General features: G+C 32.3%; 1 protein-coding gene across 3 annotated transcripts in view; it reads right to left on the bottom strand.

Annotated features, from left to right (window-relative positions):
- The window catches only part of LOC127710421 (inversin-like), an 87430-nt gene that overhangs the window by 9212 nt on the left and 53478 nt on the right, over positions 1–24740 (bottom strand). For all 3 annotated transcript variants that reach the window (XM_052216244.1, XM_052216246.1, XM_052216245.1), the window contains exons 20-22: positions 6161–6298; positions 1615–1718; positions 1045–1131 (exon numbers count right to left, since the gene is read on the bottom strand). In XM_052216244.1, coding sequence (XP_052072204.1) covers positions 1045–1131; positions 1615–1718; positions 6161–6298 — 329 coding nt within the window. The remainder of the gene's footprint in view (positions 1–1044; positions 1132–1614; positions 1719–6160; positions 6299–24740) is intronic.

Raw genomic sequence — 24740 nt, 5'->3', positions numbered from 1 at the left:
TCAGATTAAATACGGTCCAACTGTTGTCTGCTAGAAAAACAATAATGAGTTAATATAAAAGAGATTCAGTTTGGAAAAATCATGTATGTAAACTTGAAGTTTTATCCTCTTACACTCTTACAGATTACAACAGCTTCCATTTATCAGATTTTTGGATCTTAAAAGGGTCAGCTAAATTTTCGCTTTCATATTTCAGAGTTTTGAACATTGCATTTAAATGTCTTGTTGGGTAAATTTTTCAATAAAATGTGTTCTGTGAAAATAACAGAAATTGGACACATGAGAAAATTTGAAGATATATGGTATATTGTATTCTATGAATATCAGTCAAACAACAAATAGATAATACATAACTCATTTAAGGGTACTATTGAATAATGGATGTATTCATTGATGGCAAATACCTCAGGCATGTCAGGACAAAAAAAAATAATTTAAATATGAACCCCGCTTTGTACTATGTCAACAAGCTGAGTCTTATTTTTTGACATACTAGTTCAAAAGGTAGCCGTATGAAACTAGTCTTTGGTTTTGTTGGTTCATGTTCGTCATATTTGTTTTTCGCTAATTGTTTTGTTATAAATTAGGCCTTTTAGTTTTCTCAATTGAATTGTGTCATATTTTTCATGGGTGGGCCTTTTAGCCGACTATAGGGTATGGGTTTTTCTCATTTTTGAAGGCTGTACGGTTGCCTATAGTTGTCTCATTGGCAATCATACCTCATCTCCTTATTTTTATATTACTCTTATCCCTAAATGCTGTGTTCTTAGCAAAGAAGCAAAAAATATAAGTTTTCAAGTCTTATGTTTGACCCAGTTTGGAATTGAACCCATGATTTCCCACATTTGAGGAAGCATACCATGAGACCACCATGGTGGTCATTGGGAATAGAACAAGTAGTGAAAAATACAACTAACAATGAGATAGTAAATGTTCAATGGTATTTTCAATCCTGTTTTACCAGCTGCTGATGGTACCCCTTGTCTTGTAAAGTTGTACAATATTTTTTAATTTTCAGGTAATAACTATAATAAATTCACCTACCTGCTGCTGATGGTACCCATTTTGACCAGTAAGGTCTTGCAGGTTTTTTGGGAGCTGGGTGCCAAAAAGGTACTGGTGGTGCTTCACCTACAAACACATTTACTACTGTAAACATATAGTGGCTGAAACATTTCTTAAAATTACAAACATTAATAATCATTTTAAATTTGTAGTTTATAATAAATTATATACATCTTTGTTTCCAGTCTTTAAGAGTTGCTTCCCTTTGTATGACCCCCCTCCACCATTTTCTACATAAGGAAATGCCTGCACCAAGTCAGGAATATGACAGTTGTTTTCCATAATTTTGATGTGTTTGAGCTTTTGATTTTGCCATATGATAAGGGACTTTCCAATTTGAATTTTCCTTGGAGTTCGGTATTTTTGTTATTTTACTTTTTTCTGTGGGCACTTTTGAATGTATAAGAACTTTTTGCTAAAAATGCTAGAATAAACCATAATTAATGGTCCAACATTAACTCCCATGTAAATAGTTCCATGACAAACTAACTGTACATTGCTTATGGTAACAAATCATACAAGGAATGGAGGTAAAGGGAGATTACTCACCATAAATTTGTTTGACTAGAGCTTTTTGTTTCATGGCGATCACCTCTGGATCCCACAGATGGAGCTGTCTTCTGTTTGGTGTCAATGACCTCAGAAGTTTACGTCTAAAATACAAATTAGAAATATAATCTTACATATCTTTATCAGTTTTCCTAAACATGTACAAGCAGCTGTGAATCATTTAAAAAAAGAACTTCAGACTTAGGAACTGTCATAGATCCAGGGACAGACATGTAGGTCGTTTCCAGCATACCCTAAAACTTCCAATGCGTGTAATAAATCAAATAGAGGTACTGAAATCAGCCGTGCATTGTGTATTATATGCACACGATGCAACTCCTTTAAAATTATCTTATGATCTCACGAAAAAAAAAATTAGTCTCTTGAATAATTTGCATTAGCTCCAAAATTACATCCGGTGGAAGTCATTCATGAAAACTATCCGTCGAAACAATTCATCTTGGACTAATAGAATCTGGAATAAAATATATCAAATCCACCGAATTACACAGGTGCATTAAAAATCATTACAGCAAATTAAACAACAAATTATCATACCCGTATGGCAACTTTTTTTTCTAATCAAACATATGTCATTATGAATAATTTAAAACCCGCTTAATATAACCAATTAATGACAGAGAAAACATTGTTCATTTTTCATGTCTAGGTAAAAATCAATCTTATATAACTAATTGGTTCAAATTAAACTGATAAATCAATGTTCATTGTAAATGAATCTGACAAAAAAAGAACATTAAAGTAATTTTATGTTTCCTCATTTATAGTTATGAACTATTTGTCAGTAAGAAAAAAATGATGAAAATGATAAAACTTGCTATTTGATAAAAATCAGTATTGAGGAATATTTCTGATTGATCCAAATTACGGACACACCTGGTTGATAATTGATTGTAAGGTTTCCTTTAACATCATCACGAATTCACATAATGAGGATGATTGATTGATTGATTGGTGTTTAATGCTACTTTCAGCACTGTTGTGCTTTTTCGTGGCGTCAGTTTTTATTGGTGGAGGAAGCCAGAGTGCCCAAGAAAACCACTGACCTTCAGAAGGAAAATTGACAATCCTAGTCAATTAAGATTGGAGTTAAGCCCATCTGCCATGTGCATGATTCGAAATCACAACCTCAGTGTTGACAGGCTAGTGATACAGTAGTTCGACTACCTAAGACTACTCGGCCACTGAGGCCCCCCTAATGAGAATGACAATAGTATTATGACCCACATAACAACCCAAATTTCCTTCATCAAAGTCTTCTGCTTTTGATTGAAAATTCATTGTCACTAGATAGGTTGTCACTATGATAAAATTTATCACATTGCAGATGTCTGACAATTGTCATATTTGTAGTTGCTTCCTTTATTTCCTTAACTTCTAGTCATTGTTTGTTTGGTTGAATGAAACAATTACAGCCATCTTCCACAATGGAATTGCACCATAATTAAATCAACTTCTACAGACAACATTGTGTTGTGGGAGTCCTATAGTGATCTATCTTGACTTTTGATAAAATTAGAGAAAGCTTTAATATTGAGACCCAGGTGCAATGATCTTTCTCCCTAAGTAACTATAATGCAAGATTCATACGTTCAACGAATATCTGTCAGAATTTTACTGTTCTATCTCAACACTTCCAATTGCATTATAATGCAGCTTATTTATTTAGCTTGACAACAGAAATTCTGAGAAATATATTGTTATAGTGTTGTATCTCCAATATTTTTCAGATATCTTTGCTCTAGACAATTTGTCATCGAAATTAAGTTAGTAATACTATGCTGAAATGTTTTACCAGATTTGATCTAGATCTATGAGTAATTCTCTGACAGAAAATCTTTTCAGAATTGGGGAATACTACAGAATTCCAAAATCCATGGCCTATCTCCATAAGAAAAGTAAGAAATAAAAAAAAAAGACTTGTTATGCTGGTTAACAGCTCTTTTATTACGAAATTAGGTGTTTTCCTTTAGACTCAGCTTAAAAAAAGACCGTCACAGTGGTTTTAGGTTCTCAACAACTTCGTTGATTTTTTGAAACTAGATACCGGTACATACATGTATGTAAGATATTAATTAGGCATTTTAGAATGTTGCATATCTAAATGAAATTCTATAAAGACAAATATAATTCCATGATGATTGTATGTAATCAAGTATAAATCTTAACCTTGAAACAGTTACTATATAAAAATGCTGCAGTGCCCAGAGTACTATATCTATACTTTACAAAGAAATTCAATGACCTTTGCTTTTTACCTCCTACATTGACATTATATTGCAGAAAGAAAGCGAAAAATAAAAATAAATGAATAGTTGAATAAATAAAATACTATAAATGCAAAGATTATTCTAACCTGAATCTCAAGATTATCTCCCATAGCTAATGATGGAAACTTAAGAAAACAAACTGTCTTCTGCCAACAAAAACAAGACACAAAAGAAATTTAATATAATGTCTCGTAATACCCCATAGTTACAACAGGTGATTTTAACTTTCTATGGGATTATGACCAAAAAATTATGGGGTCCGAAACAATAAGATTATAAGGGCTTTAACATAATGAATGCTCTGATTTTTAAATATTGATTTTCACAATTGAAATTCTTATTTGATTATGGTCTTTAAAGAACATTGTAATCCGATAATATACTTGGTGTAATTAATACATTTAAAAGCTTTTTAATCAATGAAAGAGAGAAAAAGGACACTCTTCAAAGGATGAACAATTGATTTTTAATGTGGATTATTTAGCAGCTACTTATGAATAAGGTTAAATTTGGGGACACATGAATGAAACAGCAACCCAACTGAACAGAAAAAACAAAATAAGTTGGACTGTGAGCTCTTGGTCACTAATGCTACCTCTGCTATAAGTATTTGGTAAATTGGATATTTAATGAGCAGTGGATGTGGCAATGCATCACATGGAATAGCGTGCTAACATGAAGGTTGAAGATAAATTTCAGGGTGCACTGATCCATAGTTAAGTGCCAGTCTTTGTAAGAAAAATTTCAAAACATGGCCGAAAAAAACCAACTGACCTAACCATACTTTTTTGAAGTTACCCTAATCCTGAGTTAGAAATGGTAGGTCTTTCGTTTCTGCGTGTCTGGTAAACCGAGAAAGTTCTAGATAATTTTTGGTTATAATGATAGCGAATTACGGAGTCAGCTCCCCTTAAACCAAAATATATTTTGAACATAAATTAATGTTAACTTGAGTGGGTTTTTGTTTGTCATGTTTTCAACCACTGCCCAATTCTTAGGCAGAATGGCACTTTAAAACAGAAAAATGAGACAAAAATTTCATACATGGTCATTATGTGTAAGAATATATACCGGTAATAATTCAGTAAAAAGGTTGATGAGGGATGACTCTGAAAACACCTCATGTTGTATACCATGCTGACATGAGGCCTGAAACTAAATTTCAGGAAGGGTTGATTTGTAGTTCATGAGAAAATGTGACAGAAATTTAATGGCCTGGATGAATGGGCATCCAGGGAGAATACAGTATACTCACCCCTCCTTAACAAAGATAATTACAGGTCAACATAGTGTCTAAATTAATGGAAAATGTGTCTATGGGACACAGATGATGCCCCCGCTTGCATATGACGTTATAAATGGGCATAATTCATAACGGTAAAAGTTACGACACCCAAATTTGAAACTGATCTGTATTTTGTGGTAATAAGCATTGTGTATAAGTTACATAACATTTAGTTGAGGCAAACTAAAGTTTAAGAACGGAAACTAATTTTGGGACATATGTATGGACAGACAGACAGACAAGGGTAACACTTAATGCCCCCTCCGGTGGCTAAACCATATGTTAACTTCCAAGGTCAAAATCAGCCTGATTCTGTATGTATGTGCTTGTCCCAAGTCAGGAGCCTGTAATTCAGTGGTTGTCGTTTGTTGATGTGGTACACATTTGTTTTTCGTTCATTTTTTTGTTCATAACTTAGGCCGTTAGTTTTCTCGTTTGAATTGTTTTACATTTGTCATTTCTGGGCTTTTATAGCTGACTATGCGGTATGGCTTTGCTCATTGTTGAAGGCTGTACAGTGACCTATAGTTGTTAATTTCTTTGTCATTTGGTCTCTTGTGAAGAGTTGTCTCATTGGCAATCATACCACATCTTCTTTTTTATAAACCTTGAATTGTTTTATTTTTTTATGTCGGGGCCTTTTACAATGTTTTATAGCCGACCATATGGTATGGGTTTTTCTAGTTGTTGAAGGCCGTACTGTTGCCTATAATTGCTTACATCCACTTTATTTGAACTTTGGTGGATAGTTGTCTCATTGGCAATCATACCACATCTCCTTATTTTTATATACTACAAAACTTGTAATTATAAGAGCATACACTGCAATGAATTTAGATAACAGCGATCCTGTTCATTTTGAATATTTAGTATAATGTGTAACTTCTGGATTATAAGATCTCCTCTATGTGTCTACCACGATACATCCGTTTCTAGGCAAGTGTCATGGGTGTCTATACATAATAATTACCTGTAATATTTCCTCCATGCCAACTGTATAGTAAGGGCAGCTATTTGTTTCTGGAATTCCTCTGCCCCAGTCTGTGTCTGTAGTTGATGTATAGACTGCTTGGCTACAGTCAGTATACCAAACTGTCTCATCTTGTATCTGAAAATATATAGAAGAAAACATTATTTAATTTGTATCATTATTATTGTTTTTAAGTTAACAGAGGTACATGTCATCTGAAAATGCTTAAATCTGCAATGACCTTTTACCTGGAAAAAACATAGAAAACAATTAATTATACCAAAATACACTTTTACAATTGTTGCAGAGAATTTGGGTAAAAGTACAGGCTGACACAAAAGGCCAAGGATTTTGAAATTAGATAGTTCTAAATGCATATTCTCTTTCACATTAAAACATTTTTTTTTACTGTCAACTTACGTTTGTTAGCTTATGGGACCTTTGAATTATCCTACGCAAATAATTTTTTGTACAATATCCTGTTTTAAAGTGTCAAATTGTGATGCTGTAATATTTAGCAAAAAATAGTCACTGGCATGGTTAGTCATATTTAATATTTTATAATGGTCCATTGTAAAACATATGACTTATATAACCATATATAAATGGATTTTAATTTTACATGCATTAATAATTTTTAACTAAATCCTTAACTCTTAGGTTGATGTAGTCCCCTCAGACAAATTTAAATTTACTAATGGGACTTTATACAAATGTTTATCTTAAACAAAAGTATTAACAAGATTTTGTTAAAGCATATTTATAGTATTATTTGTAATATTACATAAAAATAAACCAGAAATTTTGAAGGGAGTGATTAAATACTTTAAAACATATGAGCCTACTTACATGAGGCTGTTTCATTGTAGGGGGTATTTTATATTTTAAGATATGACAACAATTTATGATTTTATGCCATATAGTTTAAGTTCTACTGCAGAAAAGAGTTATCAAAACTTAAAACAGTTAAGACAGGCAAAAGATAAGCATATTTCTTCACCATTGAAAAACTGAACACTAGAATTTCCAAGTTTTGTTTTGATTTTGTTGTTTTCTTTTTAGGGGTAAAATACTTTATAACCATTAAAAACCTGAAATGAACAGAATTAATATATTGAGATATATCAAATGCTGGAATATGTAATAATTATCCAAAAGAATTTTTTAGAACCAAAGGAAATATGATATCTGTCATTTTTTGTTCTGACTGGACAAACTAAAAATTTGAAAGGGATTATTTCCCTTTGACTGTACACACTACTTTTGTTTTCATTCAACTTTTTAAATTAGGAGGAGATAATCACATTCACACTTTTCTCTGAAAAAAATAAACAACTGTTTTTACCACTTAATAATCCTCAAAGATAAATCAAAATGAGGAAACCAAGCGTCCATCAGCTGGTGACACTTAGTGACATAACTCGGTAGAATAACCTAGCAACAATGTTTGCAATACAGCTATACGGATGACCACATACACCAAGATTCTGCAGCACCACCTTTGATTAGCATGATTTAATATAAGAGAATCTTATTAACATGGTAAATTGTGAGCTTTTGGGACAAGCAGAGGTGAACAAATATATCCCTGGTTCAAAATACCTTGTGATCCATATAATTTGGAGTATATCTGTAATTTTATTGTTCAAATTTTTTTTAATTGTAGTATATCTGTAATTCAATTGTTCAAAAAATTATGCTGTCATGGTCTCCTTTTCTCATGAAATAATACATATATATTGCAGTATCATATATCATTCCCAGATTAAATCCCGCTCAATCTCTTAAACATTTATGATTAGGTTCTTGAATTGATGTTCAAACAGACTATATGAATAAGATGTGGCATCACTGCCTAAGAGACGACTTTCCATGATTATGGACCAGTGGATAAGGATAGTAAGTTATATAAGGCTGCATCCTGACAAAATGAGAAATAATTCAAAGAGAAAACCAATAGCCTGATTTTAAGAAAACACAATAAACAAAAAAAAAAACAATTATGCATACAACAACCAACTACTGCCACTGTATTACAGACAGGGATATAAAGAATGGAGTCTGGTTAAACATGTTTGAGAGACCTAAACCTTCCCCTAATCTGAGACAGTGGTGATAAAAAGTACAAAAGAACAACAATAAAACAAACAGTAAACAGTTGAAAGGGGTCTAGACTCATCAGATCTGTACTAAGCATAATAACATCTTATGAAATTGCAAAAGACACAAATATATGGTTACTGAGGGAAAACTTTTAATTCTGAAAATTTATCTGAAAATGAGGTCAAGGTTATATGACAATGACTAAGTGACAGGGTCACATCATGAACAATCTGTATACAATATTTATTAACCTTCAAGAAAACTGGGATAGATACTAAGGTAATTGCAAATGGTTAATGTTACTGGGAAAATATTTTTATCCTGAATAAAAGAAGATATGGAATAGACTCGACATCAATGACACGAAAAAAACCAAAGACGCCTATCACCTTAGTCTGGCTTACTATAACTTTTGCTGTAGAGCTATGATAAGAATATTTAGCAATATCAACTAAGTACTCACTTGTCTGACATTTCCTCCCTAATTTTACAGTCCAAACAAACAACTGAGAACTTAAGAACACTACACCATCATAATTTATACTTTGTCTTGCAATCAAAATTGACTTTAAACCTAAGCTTCCTTCTATTCAAAAGAACATTCAATTAAAATTCTTTTCAAATCATAGACTTATAAATCACTTTGGATTATATTACAATGAAGGCTAATCACATTTAATTCAATTGTGTATTTTTAAAGTAAAAAGTGTCATCTTTCTTGATTTACATTTTATAACTTAAATTCTCCTTACCCTTGATACTGCAAGTGTTGATTTTATGCTCACAGAAACAAAACTTAAATATTCTGTGCGTGCTATTTAAAAATTTATAGCAAATATAAACATCCTTAATGCATCATGAAAACTTTCACAAATCTCCACCACTGAGAGACAATGAAGTTATCAATTTTTCATTAAAATATCTTGTGTGCGGGACAGTTAAAAACATGAAGTGTTTATACAATGTTCAGTAACTAATTATAGTCCATTAAAAATACAAAGGCACCAATTCATCTGATTTATTAGATCAAATCTACAATCACAATTGAAATATAAAAATATGTAAAAGCCTACAAGGTTTGCTACATTTGCTTAGATAATTGGTCCAAAGGCCCATAGAGACAATTTATCACAACTTAGTACCACCAGTCCTTGATAAAATCAAAGCTGGTCTTGAAATGAATTTTCTAAACTAGAATAAATATATATAGACACTTACTTAAAAGTTATGTTTCCCGGAAAGAGGTGTCAGTGTCAATTCACAGCCATGTTTTATAACATTAATTTGCTCCAAATTGTCAACTTATTTGTTAATGTCTGTACAATAATATATAAAACTTTCACTGAAAACTAACACGTTTCTTTAAAATGAAGGATTTCGCTATGTAATATGCACCTGGGTTAAATCAAAATTTCAATAAGTATAAGATTTAAATTGTCAATTTCAACCCAGAACCTGAGATGAAAAAGATATTTATCTCTCAAGTACATTTTGTTCAAATAATAAATAATTCTTTATTATAATCCGTTATAATATTACTAATGAAAGGAAAACACTAGAAACTAGTGTTCAAGGTATTTGTTAAAATATGTGTTCGTAGATTTTGATTTAATCAGGCAAAAATACAATGTGGTTATTTCATCAAAGTTTAAAATGAAAAGAATGGCCCATTTAATATTAAAGAACAGGTTTCTTTATGGCTTAACCTTGCATTGCTGTCATAGTGACGAACTATTTGGTTTTGAATTTCGTAATTTTTTTGGTCTAAACATCATGAACATTAATCTTTCTGCAAAAACATATGTAGACCACAAAGACATAGAGTTCAAGGTTAAACAATTCATTTCAAAAAGAAGCAAAAGATCCCAGAGGGAGAATCAAAACTCATAAATTGAATAGAGATAGACAAACTCATTTCAGAAAACTAAAAACAACAAACAACAGTCTACAAAACACCACATAAAAATTTAAGATTGAGAAACACAAACCCCACCTGAAAGCAACAGATGGGGATCTCTTAAAGTATCTTAAAACTACAACAATAAATCAAATGAGGAACAGTTGGGGAAAACATTGCATGATGACTTTTTTGGTGCAACAAAAATTTATGGTATAAATTTCAAAATTGGGAAATCCAAAATAATATTGGAGCAAAATTACCAAACGGTGTATCAACTGAAAATACTGAACCATCTAAAGTCAACTTTATAGTCTGTTATCTTTATTCACAAGTCAGAGCAACATCATGTGTAGACACCTGTCTTTTATTGAAAGCCATACTGTGTTATATATGAAATTATTTTGGATCATCTCAATAGTAAGCTTCTAAATTGATATTTCTGACATGTTTTTAAGTATGTAATTTTGTAGGTATTTTGTTAACAAATAATAATAGCTGTATATGAATATATATGTTATTTAACAATGTTAACAAGGCTAGGAAAGAGTAAAAATGTATCAAGCTAACCAGGTATGTTTTTAATAAAATTATTATTGAATTATCTCCCTTAGTACATATTTTGACAATGTCAAAAAATAAAAGTTGAATACTAAAAGAATTGACAATGAAGGAACATAAAATAACAAATCTAATATAGGGTACTAAAGTAAAGATCTTTATTTTTTGTTATCCAAATTCTTCAAATGAAGCTCATGGATTTTTAACTTTTATGTGTATGTCGTCAAGTAAAACCTTGCTCCCACACAAAAATCTGTAGTTTCCACCCTCTTATCTATATATAATTATATATGTACAAGTCTAAATTGAAAACAACATTCAAACCTATGATTGGGTTGGATAAAAACCACAATTTTTATACGTGTGCATGCAAAACAAATTTCTTGGAAGAGGGGGTCAAAATACAACAAAAACAACATTTTCCAAAAGACCTAAAAAGTGAAAAAGTATATTTTAACAAAACGCATTTGACTAGCAGGTCGAACAACAGATGTTCTTAAACCCTGCTGACTGCCATGGCGATTGCCAAATAAACAGATCACCAGATGTAACAAAATGGATCTTAATTATTAATTTAATACCAAACAGAAAACAATAAACTAGCGGAAAAGATGGTATACTGCAAACATGAGGTGCAAAAATTTGTACACCATATCCGGATTTCGACAATTAATGTCTCTTCAGTGATGTCAGGAATTGAAACGGTATTTGGAATGTCATATAATTTACCTCAATTTAGGATTGACTCTTGAATTTTGAAGAGTTGAAATAGGATGGATGGATTATATAAACCTGAAGGCAAATATAATACAAGCCCAAACAAAAAAATATAAACAAGTCTAAATTGAAAACAACATTCAAACCTATGATTGCATTGGCATATATATGTATATATGAGTCAGTTGTCTAAAAAAAACTTCCTTCCAAGCCTTTTACATGATAAGGGATAGTTTGTACCATCATAACAACTATATATATATTTTATCATTGGGTAAATCTTACAACAGCCAGGTATAGATTTAGTTTTTGAATTATCTCCCTTAGCACACAAAGAATAAAAAAGTTGTAAACTTAAAATAACAGAATAAACAAAATACAAGAAGACTTTTTAATAAAAGAATAGCTCATTTGATTTATATATCTTAAGCTAATTAATGATTTTCAAAGATGACTCCTAGACTTATAAAGCAAACTTAATAAAATGCTTCGCTGGGCGCAGCTTGATACGACCGCAGAGGTCGAACCCTGAACAGTTGGGGCAAGTATGGACACAACATTCAAGCTTGATACAGCTCTGAATTTGGATTGTGATTAAATATTTGACACAGCATAGGTTTCTGACACAGAAAGAATGTGGTCTAAGAACTTCAATTTTTTTAATTTACCTATTATGGTCCAATGTCCAAAATCAAAATACATGGTTAGATTCAGCATATCAAAGAACCCCATATATTCAATTTTTGTTGAAATCAAACAAAGTTTAATTTTGGACCCCAACTTGGACAAACTTGAAAACTGGTCCCATAATCAAAAATCTAAACACATGTTTAGATTCAGCATATCAAAGTACCCGAAGAATTCAATTTTTGTTAAAATCAAACTAAGTTTAATTTTGGACCCTTTGGACCTTAATGTAGACAAATTTAAAAAACGGGACCCAAAATTAAAAATCTAAAAACACGGTTAGATTTGGCATATCAAAGAACCCCAATTATTCAATTTTTGATGAAATCAAACAAAGTTTAATTTTGGACCCTTTTGACCTCAATATGAACCAATTTGATAGCGGGCCCACAAATAAAAAATCTAAATACATGGTAAGATTCAGCATATCAAAGAACCCCATATATTCAATTTTTGTTGAAATCAAACAAAGTTTAATTTTGGACCCCAATTTGGACCAACTTGAAAACTGGGCCAAAAATCTAAAATCTAAATACATGTTTAGATTCAGCATATCAAAGAACCCCATATATTCAATTTTTGTTGAAATCAAACAAAGTTTAATTTTGGACCCCAACTTGGACCAACTTGAAAACTGGTCCCATAATTAAAAATCTAAACACATGTTTAGATTCAGCATATCAAAGAACCCCAAAAATTCAATTTTTGTTAAAATCAAACTAAGTTTAATTTTGGACCCTTTGGACCTTAATGTAGACCAATTTAAAAAACAGGACCCAAAATTAAAAATCTAAATACACAGTTAGATTTGGCATATCAAAGAACCCCAATAATTCAATTTTTTATGAAATCAAACAAAGTTTAATTTTGGACCCTTTTGACCTCAATATGAACCAATTTGATAGCAGGCCCACAAATAAAAAATCTAAATACATGGTAAGATTCAGCATATCAAAGAACCCCATATATTCAATTTTTGTTGAAATCAAACAAAGTTTAATTTTGGACCCCAATTTGGACCAACTTGAAAACTGGGCCAAAAATCTAAAATCTAAATACATGTTTAGATTTTGCATATCAAATAACCCCATATAGTCAATTTTTGTTGAAATCAAACAAAGTTTAATTTTGGACCCCAACTTGGACCAACTTGAAAACTGGGCCCATAATCAAAAATCTAAACACATGTTTAGATTCAGCATATCAAAGAACCCCAAGAATTCAATTTTTGTTAAAATCAAATTAAGTTTAATTTTAAACCCTTTGGACCTTAATGTAGACCAATTTAAAAAACGGGACCCCAAATTAAAAATCTAAATACACGGTTAGATTCGGCAAATCAAAGAACCCCAATAATTCAATTTTTGATGAAATCAAACAAAGTTAAATTTTGGACCCTTTGGACCTCAATGTGGACCAATTTAAAAACGGGGCCCAAAATCCAAAAACTTAATACACGGTTAGATTCAGCATATTAAAGAACCCCAAGAATTCAAGAATAAAACCCCATTGAAATTGATCAAGAAATAAGCAATTTATACGAAGTATCTTCTTTTGCACAACACTGTGCAATTGAATATTTCTTGCTATTGCGCAATACTGTACAATTGACAATTTCTTGCTATTGCGCAATATTGTGCTATTGGATATTTCTTGCTATTGCGCAATACTGTGCAATTGAAGATTTCTTGCTATTGCGCAATACTGTGCAATTGAAGATTTCTTGCTATTGTGCAATACTGTGCAATTGAAAATTTCTTGCTATTGCACAATACTTATTATATAATAATTTACACATCCTGTTTGGTGTGTATCTCCTACCATATCATTATTATTTGCTTTTAAATATAAATCAGAAATAATCAACTTAAAATGGAAAATTTTAAAAGAAAAAAAAAAGGAAAAAAAGAAAAAAAAAAAAAAAAAAAAATCTCCCCCCCAAAATTTTTTGAACCCCCTTATGATTCATCACCCCCAAACTCAATCCCAGCCTTCCCTTTGTGGTATGGTACCTTGCAGTACAATTTCAGAGAGATCCATACACTTGAACACAAGTTATTGTCTGGAAACTAGAAAAATGCTTATTTTTGGCCCCTTTTTGGCCCCCAATTCCTAAACGTTTCGGGCAATTACCCCCAAACTCAATTCCAGCTTTCCCTTTGTGATATGGAACCTTGTAGTACAATTTCAGAAATATCCAAACACTTACACACAAGTTATTGTCATGAAACTAGAAAAATGCTTGTTTTTTGCCCCTTTTTTGGCCCCTAATTCCTAAAATTTTGAGGCAATTACCCCCAAAATCAATTACAGCCTTCCCTTTGTGATATGGAACCTTGTGGTACAATGTCAGAGAGATCTATACACTTACACACAAGTTATTGTCTGAAAATTACAAAAATGCTTATTTTTGGCCCCTTTTTGGCCCCTAATTCCTTAACTGTTGGTACCATAACCCCCAAAATCAATCCCAACCTTCCTTTCGTGGTATTGAACCTTATGGTGAAATTTCATGGAGATCCATTCACTTAAACTAAAGTTAGAGTGCGAAAACCAATGTGTCTTCGGACGACGCCAGACGACGCCGGACGACGACGACGACGACGACGACAACGACGACGACGACGACGACGACGACGCCAACGTCATACCAATATACGACCAAAAAATTTTTAATTTTTGCGGTCGTATAAAAAAACTGCACATGTCAACTTATATATAATTAAGATTTTATACAAAACAAACAGGAACCAAAAGAGAATTTTCCAGATTTATGGAAGAAACTTATAAAGGTAGTACACCGATCTCCAATACAAAACAGACATAAAATGCTCCGCAGGGCGCAGCTTGATACGACCGCAGAGGTCGAACCCTGAACAGTTGGGGCAAGTATGGACACAACATTCAAGCTTGATACAGCTCTGAATTTGGATTGTGATTAAATATTTGACACAGCATAGGTTTCTGACACAGAATGAATGTGGTCTAAGAACTTAAAAATTTTAAATTGGACATTCACCTATTATGGTCCAATATCCAAAATCTAAATACATGGTTAGATTCAGCATATCAAAGAACCCCAAGAATTCAATTTTTGATGAAATCAAACAAAGTTTAATTTTGGACCCTTTTGATCTCAATGTGGACAAAAATGATAACAGGGCCCAAAAATCAAAAATCTAAATACATGGTTAGATTCAGCATATCAAAGAACCCCATATATTCAATTTTTGTTGAAATCAAACAAAGTTTAATTTTGGACCCCGATTTGGACCAACTTGAAAACTGGGCCCATAATCAAAAATCTAAATACATGTTTAGATTCAGCATATCAAAGAACCCTAAAAATTCAATTTTTGTTAAAATCAAACTAAGTTTAATTTTGGACCCTTTGGACCTTTATGTAGACCAATTTGAAAACGGAACCAAAAATTAAGAATCTAAATACACAGTTAGATTCGGCATATCAAAGAACCCCAATAATTCAATTTTTGATGAAATCAAACAAAGTTAAATTTTGGACCCTTTGGACTTCAATGTGGACCAATTTAAAAACGGGGCCCAAAATCCAAAAACTTAATACACGGTTAGATTCAGCATATTAGAGAACCCCATATATTCCATTTTTGTTGAAATCAAACAAAGTTTAATTTTGGACCCCGATTTGGACCAACTTGAAAACTGGGCCCATAATCAAAAATCTAAATACATGGTTAGATTCAGCATATCAAAGAACCCCATATATTCAATTTTTGTTGAAATCAAACAAAGTTTAATTTTGGACCCCGATTTGGACCAACTTGAAAACTGGGCCCATAATCAAAAATCTAAATACATGGTTAGATTCAGCATATCAAAGAACCCCATATATTCAATTTTTGATGAAATCAAACAAAGTTTAATTTTGGACCCTTTTGATCTCAATATGGACAAAGTTGATAACGGGGCCCAACAATCAAAAATCTAAATACATGGTTAGATTCAGCATATCAAAGAACCCCATATATTCAATTTTTGTTGAAATCAAACAAAGTTTAATTTTGGACCCCGATTTGGACCAACTTGAAAACTGGGCCCATAATCAAAAATCTAAATACATGGTTAGATTCAGCATATCAAAGAACCCCATATATTCAATTTTTGTTGAAATCAAACAAAGTTTAATTTTGGACCCCGATTTGGACCAACTCGAAAACTGGTCCCATAATCAAAAATCTAAATACATGGTTAGATTCAGCATATCAAAGAACCCCATATATTCAATTTTTGATGAAATCAAACAAAGTTTAATTTTGGACCCTTTTGATCTCAATGTGGACAAAGTTGATAACGGGGCCCAACAATCAAAAATCTAAATACATGGTTAGATTCAGCATATCAAAGAACCCCATATATTCAATTTTTGTTGAAATCAAACAAAGTTTAATTTTGGACCCCGATTTGGACCAACTTGAAAACTGGGCCCATAATCAAAAATCTAAATACATGGTTAGATTCAGCATATCAAAGAACCCCATATATTCAATTTTTGTTGAAATCAAACAAAGTTTAATTTTGGACCCCAATTTGGACCAACTTGAAAACTGGGCCAAAAATCTAAAATCTAAATACATGTTTAGATTTTGCATATCAAATAACCCCATATAGTCAATTTTTGTTGAAATCAAACAAAGTTTAATTTTGGACCCCAACTTGGACCAACTTGAAAACTGGGCCCATAATCAAAAATCTAAACACATGTTTAGATTCAGCATATCAAAGAACCCCAAGAATTCAATTTTTGTTAAAATCAAATTAAGTTTAATTTTAAACCCTTTGGACCTTAATGTAGACCAATTTAAAAAACGGGACCCCAAATTAAAAATCTAAATACACGGTTAGATTCGGCAAATCAAAGAACCCCAATAATTCAATTTTTGATGAAATCAAACAAAGTTAAATTTTGGACCCTTTGGACCTCAATGTGGACCAATTTAAAAACGGGGCCCAAAATCCAAAAACTTAATACACGGTTAGATTCAGCATATTAAAGAACCCCAAGAATTCAAGAATAAAACCCCATTGAAATTGATCAAGAAATAAGCAATTTATACGAAGTATCTTCTTTTGCACAACACTGTGCAATTGAATATTTCTTGCTATTGCGCAATACTGTACAATTGACAATTTCTTGCTATTGCGCAATATTGTGCTATTGGATATTTCTTGCTATTGCGCAATACTGTGCAATTGAAGATTTCTTGCTATTGCGCAATACTGTGCAATTGAAGATTTCTTGCTATTGTGCAATACTGTGCAATTGAAAATTTCTTGCTATTGCACAATACTTATTATATAATAATTTACACATCCTGTTTGGTGTGTATCTCCTACCATATCATTATTATTTGCTTTTAAATATAAATCAGAAATAATCAACTTAAAATGGAAAATTTTAAAAGAAAAAAAAAAGGAAAAAAAGAAAAAAAAAAAAAAAAAAAAATCTCCCCCCCAAAATTTTTTGAACCCCCTTATGATTCATCACCCCCAAACTCAATCCCAGCCTTCCCTTTGTGGTATGGTACCTTGCAGTACAATTTCAGAGAGATCCATACACTTGAACACAAGTTATTGTCTGGAAACTAGAAAAATGCTTATTTTTGGCCCCTTTTTGGCCCCCAATTCCTAAACGTTTCGGGCAATTACCCCCAAACTCAATTCCAGCTTTCCCTTTGTGATATGGAACCTTGTAGTACAATTTCAGAAATATCCAAACACTTACACACAAGTTATTGTCATGAAACTAGAAAAATGCTTGTTTTTTGCCCCTTTTTTGGCCCCTAATTCCTAAAATTTTGAGGCAATTACCCCCAAAATCAATTACAGCCTTCCCTTTGTGATATGGAACCTTGTGGTACAATGTCAGAGAGATCTATACACTTACACACAAGTTATTGTCTGAAAATTACAAAAATGCTTATTTTTGGCCCCTTTTTGGCCCCTAATTCCTTAACTGTTGGTACCATAACCCCCAAAATCAATCCCAACCTTCCTTTCGTGGTATTGAACCTTATGGTGAAATTTCATGGAGATCCATTCACTTAAACTAAAGTTAGAGTGCGAAAACCAATGTGTCTTCGGACGACGCCAGACGACGCCGGACGACGACGACGACGACGACGACAACGACGACGACGACGACGACGACGACGCCAACGTCATACCAATATACGACCAAAAAATTTTTAATTTTTGCGGTCGTATAAAAAAACTGCACATGTCAACTTATATATAATTAAGATTTTATACAAAACAAACAGGAACCAAAAGAGAATTTTCCAGATTTATGGAAGAAACTTATAAAGGTAGTACACCGATCTCCAATACAAAACAGACATAAAATGCTCCGCAGGGCGCAGCTTGATACGACCGCAGAGGTCGAACCCTGAACAGTTGGGGCAAGTATGGACACAACATTCAAGCTTGATACAGCTCTGAATTTGGATTGTGATTAAATATTTGACACAGCATAGGTTTCTGACACAGAATGAATGTGGTCTAAGAACTTAAAAATTTTAAATTGGACATTCACCTATTATGGTCCAATATCCAAAATCTAAATACATGGTTAGATTCAGCATATCAAAGAACCCCAAGAATTCAATTTTTGATGAAATCAAACAAAGTTTAATTTTGGACCCTTTTGATCTCAATGTGGACAAAAATGATAACAGGGCCCAAAAATCAAAAATCTAAATACATGGTTAGATTCAGCATATCAAAGAACCCCATATATTCAATTTTTGTTGAAATCAAACAAAGTTTAATTTTGGACCCCGATTTGGACCAACTTGAAAACTGGGCCCATAATCAAAAATCTAAATACATGTTTAGATTCAGCATATCAAAGAACCCTAAAAATTCAATTTTTGTTAAAATCAAACTAAGTTTAATTTTGGACCCTTTGGACCTTTATGTAGACCAATTTGAAAACGGAACCAAAAATTAAGAATCTAAATACACAGTTAGATTCGGCATATCAAAGAACCCCAATAATTCAATTTTTGATGAAATCAAACAAAGTTAAATTTTGGACCCTTTGGACTTCAATGTGGACCAATTTAAAAACGGGGCCCAAAATCCAAAAACTTAATACACGGTTAGATTCAGCATATTAGAGAACCCCATATATTCCATTTTTGTTGAAATCAAACAAAGTTTAATTTTGGACCCCGATTTGGACCAACTTGAAAACTGGGCCCATAATCAAAAATCTAAATACATGGTTAGATTCAGCATATCAAAGAACCCCATATATTCAATTTTTGTTGAAATCAAACAAAGTTTAATTTTGGACCCCGATTTGGACCAACTTGAAAACTGGGCCCATAATCAAAAATCTAAATACATGGTTAGATTCAGCATATCAAAGAACCCCATATATTCAATTTTTGATGAAATCAAACAAAGTTTAATTTTGGACCCTTTTGATCTCAATATGGACAAAGTTGATAACGGGGCCCAACAATCAAAAATCTAAATACATGGTTAGATTCAGCATATCAAAGAACCCCATATATTCAATTTTTGTTGAAATCAAACAAAGTTTAATTTTGGACCCCGATTTGGACCAACTTGAAAACTGGGCCCATAATCAAAAATCTAAATACATGGTTAGATTCAGCATATCAAAGAACCCCATATATTCAATTTTTGTTGAAATCAAACAAAGTTTAATTTTGGACCCCGATTTGGACCAACTCGAAAACTGGTCCCATAATCAAAAATCTAAATACATGGTTAGATTCAGCATATCAAAGAACCCCATATATTCAATTTTTGATGAAATCAAACAAAGTTTAATTTTGGACCCTTTTGATCTCAATGTGGACAAAGTTGATAACGGGGCCCAACAATCAAAAATCTAAATACATGGTTAGATTCAGCATATCAAAGAACCCCATATATTCAATTTTTGTTGAAATCAAACAAAGTTTAATTTTGGACCCCGATTTGGACCAACTTGAAAACTGGGCCCATAATCAAAAATCTAAATACATGGTTAGATTCAGCATATCAAAGAACCCCATATATTCAATTTTTGTTGAAATCAAACAAAGTTTAATTTTGGACCCCGATTTGGACCAACTCGAAAACTGGGCCCATAATCAAAAATCTAAATACATGGTTAGATTCAGCATATCAAAAAACCCCATATATTCAATTTTTGTTGAAATCAAACTAAGTTTAATTTTGGACCCTTTGGACCTTTATGTAGACCAATTTGAAAACAGAACCAAAAATTAAGAATCTAAATACACGGTTAGATTCGGCATATCAAAGAACCCCAATAATTCAATTTTTGATGAAATCAAACAAAGTAAAATTTTGGACCCTTTGGACCAATTTAAAAACGGGGCCCAAAATCTAAAAACTTAATACACGGTTAGATTCAGCATATTAAAGAACCCCAAGAATTCAAGAATAAAACCCCATTGAAATTGATCAAGAAATAAGCAATTTATACGAAGTATCTTCTTTTGCACAATACTGTGCAATTGATTATTTCTTGCTATTGCGCAATACTGTACAATTGACAATTTCTTGCTATTGCGCAATATTGTGCTATTGGATATTTCTTGCTATTGCGCAATACTGTGCAATTGAAGATTTCTTGCTATTGCGCAATACTGTGCAATTGAAGATTTCTTGCTATTGTGCAATACTGTGCAATTGAAAATTTCTTGCTATTGCACAATACTTATTATATAATAATTTACACATCCTGTTTGGTGTGTATCTCCTACCATATCATTATTATTTGCTTTTAAATATAAATCAGAAATAACCAACTTAAAATGGAAAATTTTAAAAGAAAAAAAAAAAGGAAAAAAAGAAAAAAAAAAGAAAAAAAAAAAATCCCCCCCCCCCAAAATTTTTTGAACCCCCTTATGATTCATCACCCCCAAACTCAATCTCAGCCTTCCCTTTGTGGTATGGTACCTTGCAGTACAATTTCAGAGAGATCCATACACTTGAACACAAGTTATTGTCTGGAAACTAGAAAAATGCTTATTTTTGGCCCCTTTTTGGCCCCCAATTCCTAAACGTTTCGGGCAATTACCCCCAAACTCAATTCCAGCTTTCCCTTTGTGATATGGAACCTTGTAGTACAATTTCAGAAATATCCAAACACTTACACACAAGTTATTGTCATGAAACTAGAAAAATGCTTGTTTTTTGCCCCTTTTTTGGCCCCTAATTCCTAACATTTTGAGGCAATTACCCCCAAAATCAATTACAGCCTTCCCTTTGTGATATGGAACCTTGTGGTACAATGTCAGAGAGATCCATACACTTACACACAAGTTATTGTCTGGAAGTTACAAAAATGCTTATTGTTGGCCCCTTTTTGGCCCCTAATTCCTTAACTGTTGGTACCATAACCCCCAAAATCAATCCCAACCTTCCTTTCATGGTATTGAACCTTATGGTAAAATTTCATGGAGATCCATTCACTTAAACTAAAGTTAGAGTGCGAAAACCAATGTGTCTTCGGACGACGCCGGACGACGACGACGACGACGACGACGACGACGACGTCATACCAATATACGACCAAAAAATTTTCAATTTTTGCGGTCGTATAAAAAATGAAAAAAAAAAACTCGCCAAAGATAAAAGGACTTATGATTTTGTACGCCAGATGTGCATTCCATCTTTAAAAGACTCATCAGTGACACACGAATCATGAAAGTGAAGTAATGAGCTATACAAACTCTTATCTTAATATGAAGTCTTAAAATAAAGCCTTTCAAAACTATTTTTACTTTGTTGATAATAAATGGGATGATATGATCTTGACATCTAAGTACAGAAATGCATTGAAATATGTCATCTGTGATGTCATTATCCTGACATATTATTTCATGAAATTTTGGTAAGGGGTTTATTATTTGTCTATCTTTTTATCAAGATTAGATCACATAAATATTCTCCTTGTAGAAATTTGATCTTCATTAAATCAGCCTTATCAATAAACTATTGCAGCCACAGGCCTAACACTGCTTTTTGGGAAATTCGCGTATTCATTTTACTGACCTATAGTAGAAATTCTTATTGGCCAAATAGAAATTTTACAAGCCTGGGCGAGTGGGTCTGCGGTCAAGCGTCAAGACTTAATATTAAAGGAAGATCAAATACAGGGACAAGACAAATGCTGAAAATGGATTCTAGCAAACAGGAATAGCCGTAGATATCAAGAAATTTTAGTTTATATAAAAATAAAAAGATGTGGTATGATTGCCAATGAGACAACTCTCCACAAGAGACCAAATGACACAGAAATTAACAACTATAGGTCATTGTACAGCCTTCAACAATGAGCAAACCCATACCGCATAATCAGCTTTAAAAGGCCCCGAAATGACAAATGTAAAACAATTCAAACGAGAAAATTAACGGCCTAATTTATATACAAAATAATTTAGTATATATTTATCAATTTCAAATTATTCTAAGTGGTCACTTAGCATTCTTTTAAAGGAGTGGGTATGGTAAGAGCCATTATAATGCTCCTAAAATGCAAAAATAGTCAAATCTTTACAAGAATTATATAATCTGGACACTTAAGCACATAAATATGTCACTTACAATGTCATTATAATGTGGAAATTAATATTTATTTGATCTAAAACTGTCTTTATACACAGTTTTTTTATGAGCCAAGGCCTTACCCAGAATAATGTTTTACCCACAATACATCTTTGTATAATATGTCATGTAGTAAAATCTCTTTTTGGGTAATGCCGAGGATCATATCTTATTACTAATGACAAGATCATTAAATGAGTCTACTTTTACAATTTTTGGCCTTTTTGCATTAAATGCAAGATGTTTGAAACCCTAATTCAATATGTTAGATAGAAGAAAAATATTAAGGTAGACTTAACTTCTTATGAACATTTGCAGGATGGTATTCTATTGAGTCATAATATTTTTTTATTTTCAAAATCAAGGGACTAAAAGATATCCTTGGCCTTATTATATCTTCTCCTTAAAAATTCTTTTTGATATGTACTTTTAATAAAATGCTTCGCTGGGGTGCAGCTTGATACGACCGCAGAGGTCGAACCCTGAACAGTTGGGGCAAGTATGGACACAACATTCAAGCTTGATACAGCTCTGAATTTGGATTGTTATTAAATATTTGACACAGCATAGGTTTCTGACACAGAAAGAATGTGGTCTAAGAACTTGAATTTTTTTTAATTTACCTATTATGGTCCAATGTCCAAAATCAAAATACATGGTTAGATTCAGCATATCAAAGAACCCCATATATTCATTTTTTGTTAAAATCAAACAAAGTTTAATTTTGGACCCCAACTTGGACAAACTTGAAAACTGGGCCCATAATCAAAAATCTAAACACATGTTTAGATTCAGCATATCAAAGAACCCCAAGAATTCAATTTTTGCTAAAATCAAACTATGTTTAATTTTGGACCCTTTGGACCTTAATGTAGACCAATTTAAAAAACGGGACTTAAAATTAAAAGTCTAAATACACGGTTAGATTTGGAATATCAAAGAACCCCAATAATTCAATTTTTGATGAAATCAAACAAAGTTTAATTTTGGACCCTTTTGACCTCAATATGAACCAATTTGATAGCGGGGCCCACAAATAAAAAATCTAAATTCATGGTTAGATTCAGCATATCAAAGAACCCCATATATTCAATTTTTGTTGAAATCAAAAAAAGTTTAATTTTGGACCCCAACTTGGACCAACTTGAAAACTGGGCCCATAATCAAAAATCTAAACACATGTTTAGATTCAGCATATCAAAGAACCCCAAGAATTCAATTTTTGTTAAAATCAAACTAAGCTTAATTTTGGACCCTTTGGACCTCAATGAAGACCAATTTAAAAAAAACGGGACCCAAATTAAAAATCTAAAAACACGGTTAGATTTGGCATATCAAAGAACCCCAATAATTCAATTTTTGATGAAATCAAACAAAGTTTAATTTTGGACCCCAATTTGGACCAACTTGAAAACTGGGCCCATAATCAAAAATCTAAATACATGTTTAGATTCAGCATATCAAAGAACCCCATATATTCAATTTTTGTTGAAATCAAACAAAGTTTAAATACTGGACCCTATCTTGGACCAACTTGAAAACTGGGCCCATAATCAAAAATCTAAACACATGTTTAGATTCAGCATATCAAAGAACCCCAAGAATTCAATTTTTGTTAAAATCAAACTAAGTTTAATTTTGGACCCTTTGGACCTTAATGTAGACCAATTTAAAAAACAGGACCCAAAATTAAAAATCTAAATACACGGTTAGATTTGGAATATCAAAGAACCCTAATAATTCAATTTTAGATGAAATCAAACAAAGTTTAATTTTGGACCCTTTTGACCTCAATATGAACCAATTTGATAACGGGGTCCACAAATCAAAAATCTAAATACATGGTTAGATTCAGCATATCAAAGAACCCCATATATTCAATTTTTGTTGAAATCAAACATAGTTTAATTTTGGACCCCAATTTGGACCAACTTGAAAACTGGGCCAAAAATCAAAAATCTAAATACATGTTTAGATTCAGCA

This window comes from Mytilus californianus, unplaced genomic scaffold (genome assembly GCF_021869535.1).
Source record: "Mytilus californianus isolate M0D057914Y unplaced genomic scaffold, xbMytCali1.0.p SCAF_78, whole genome shotgun sequence".
NCBI classification, from domain to species: Eukaryota; Metazoa; Mollusca; class Bivalvia; order Mytilida; family Mytilidae; genus Mytilus; species Mytilus californianus.
Note: the sequence above shows the minus strand (reverse complement) of the source record. Positions and strands in the feature narration are given on the sequence as shown.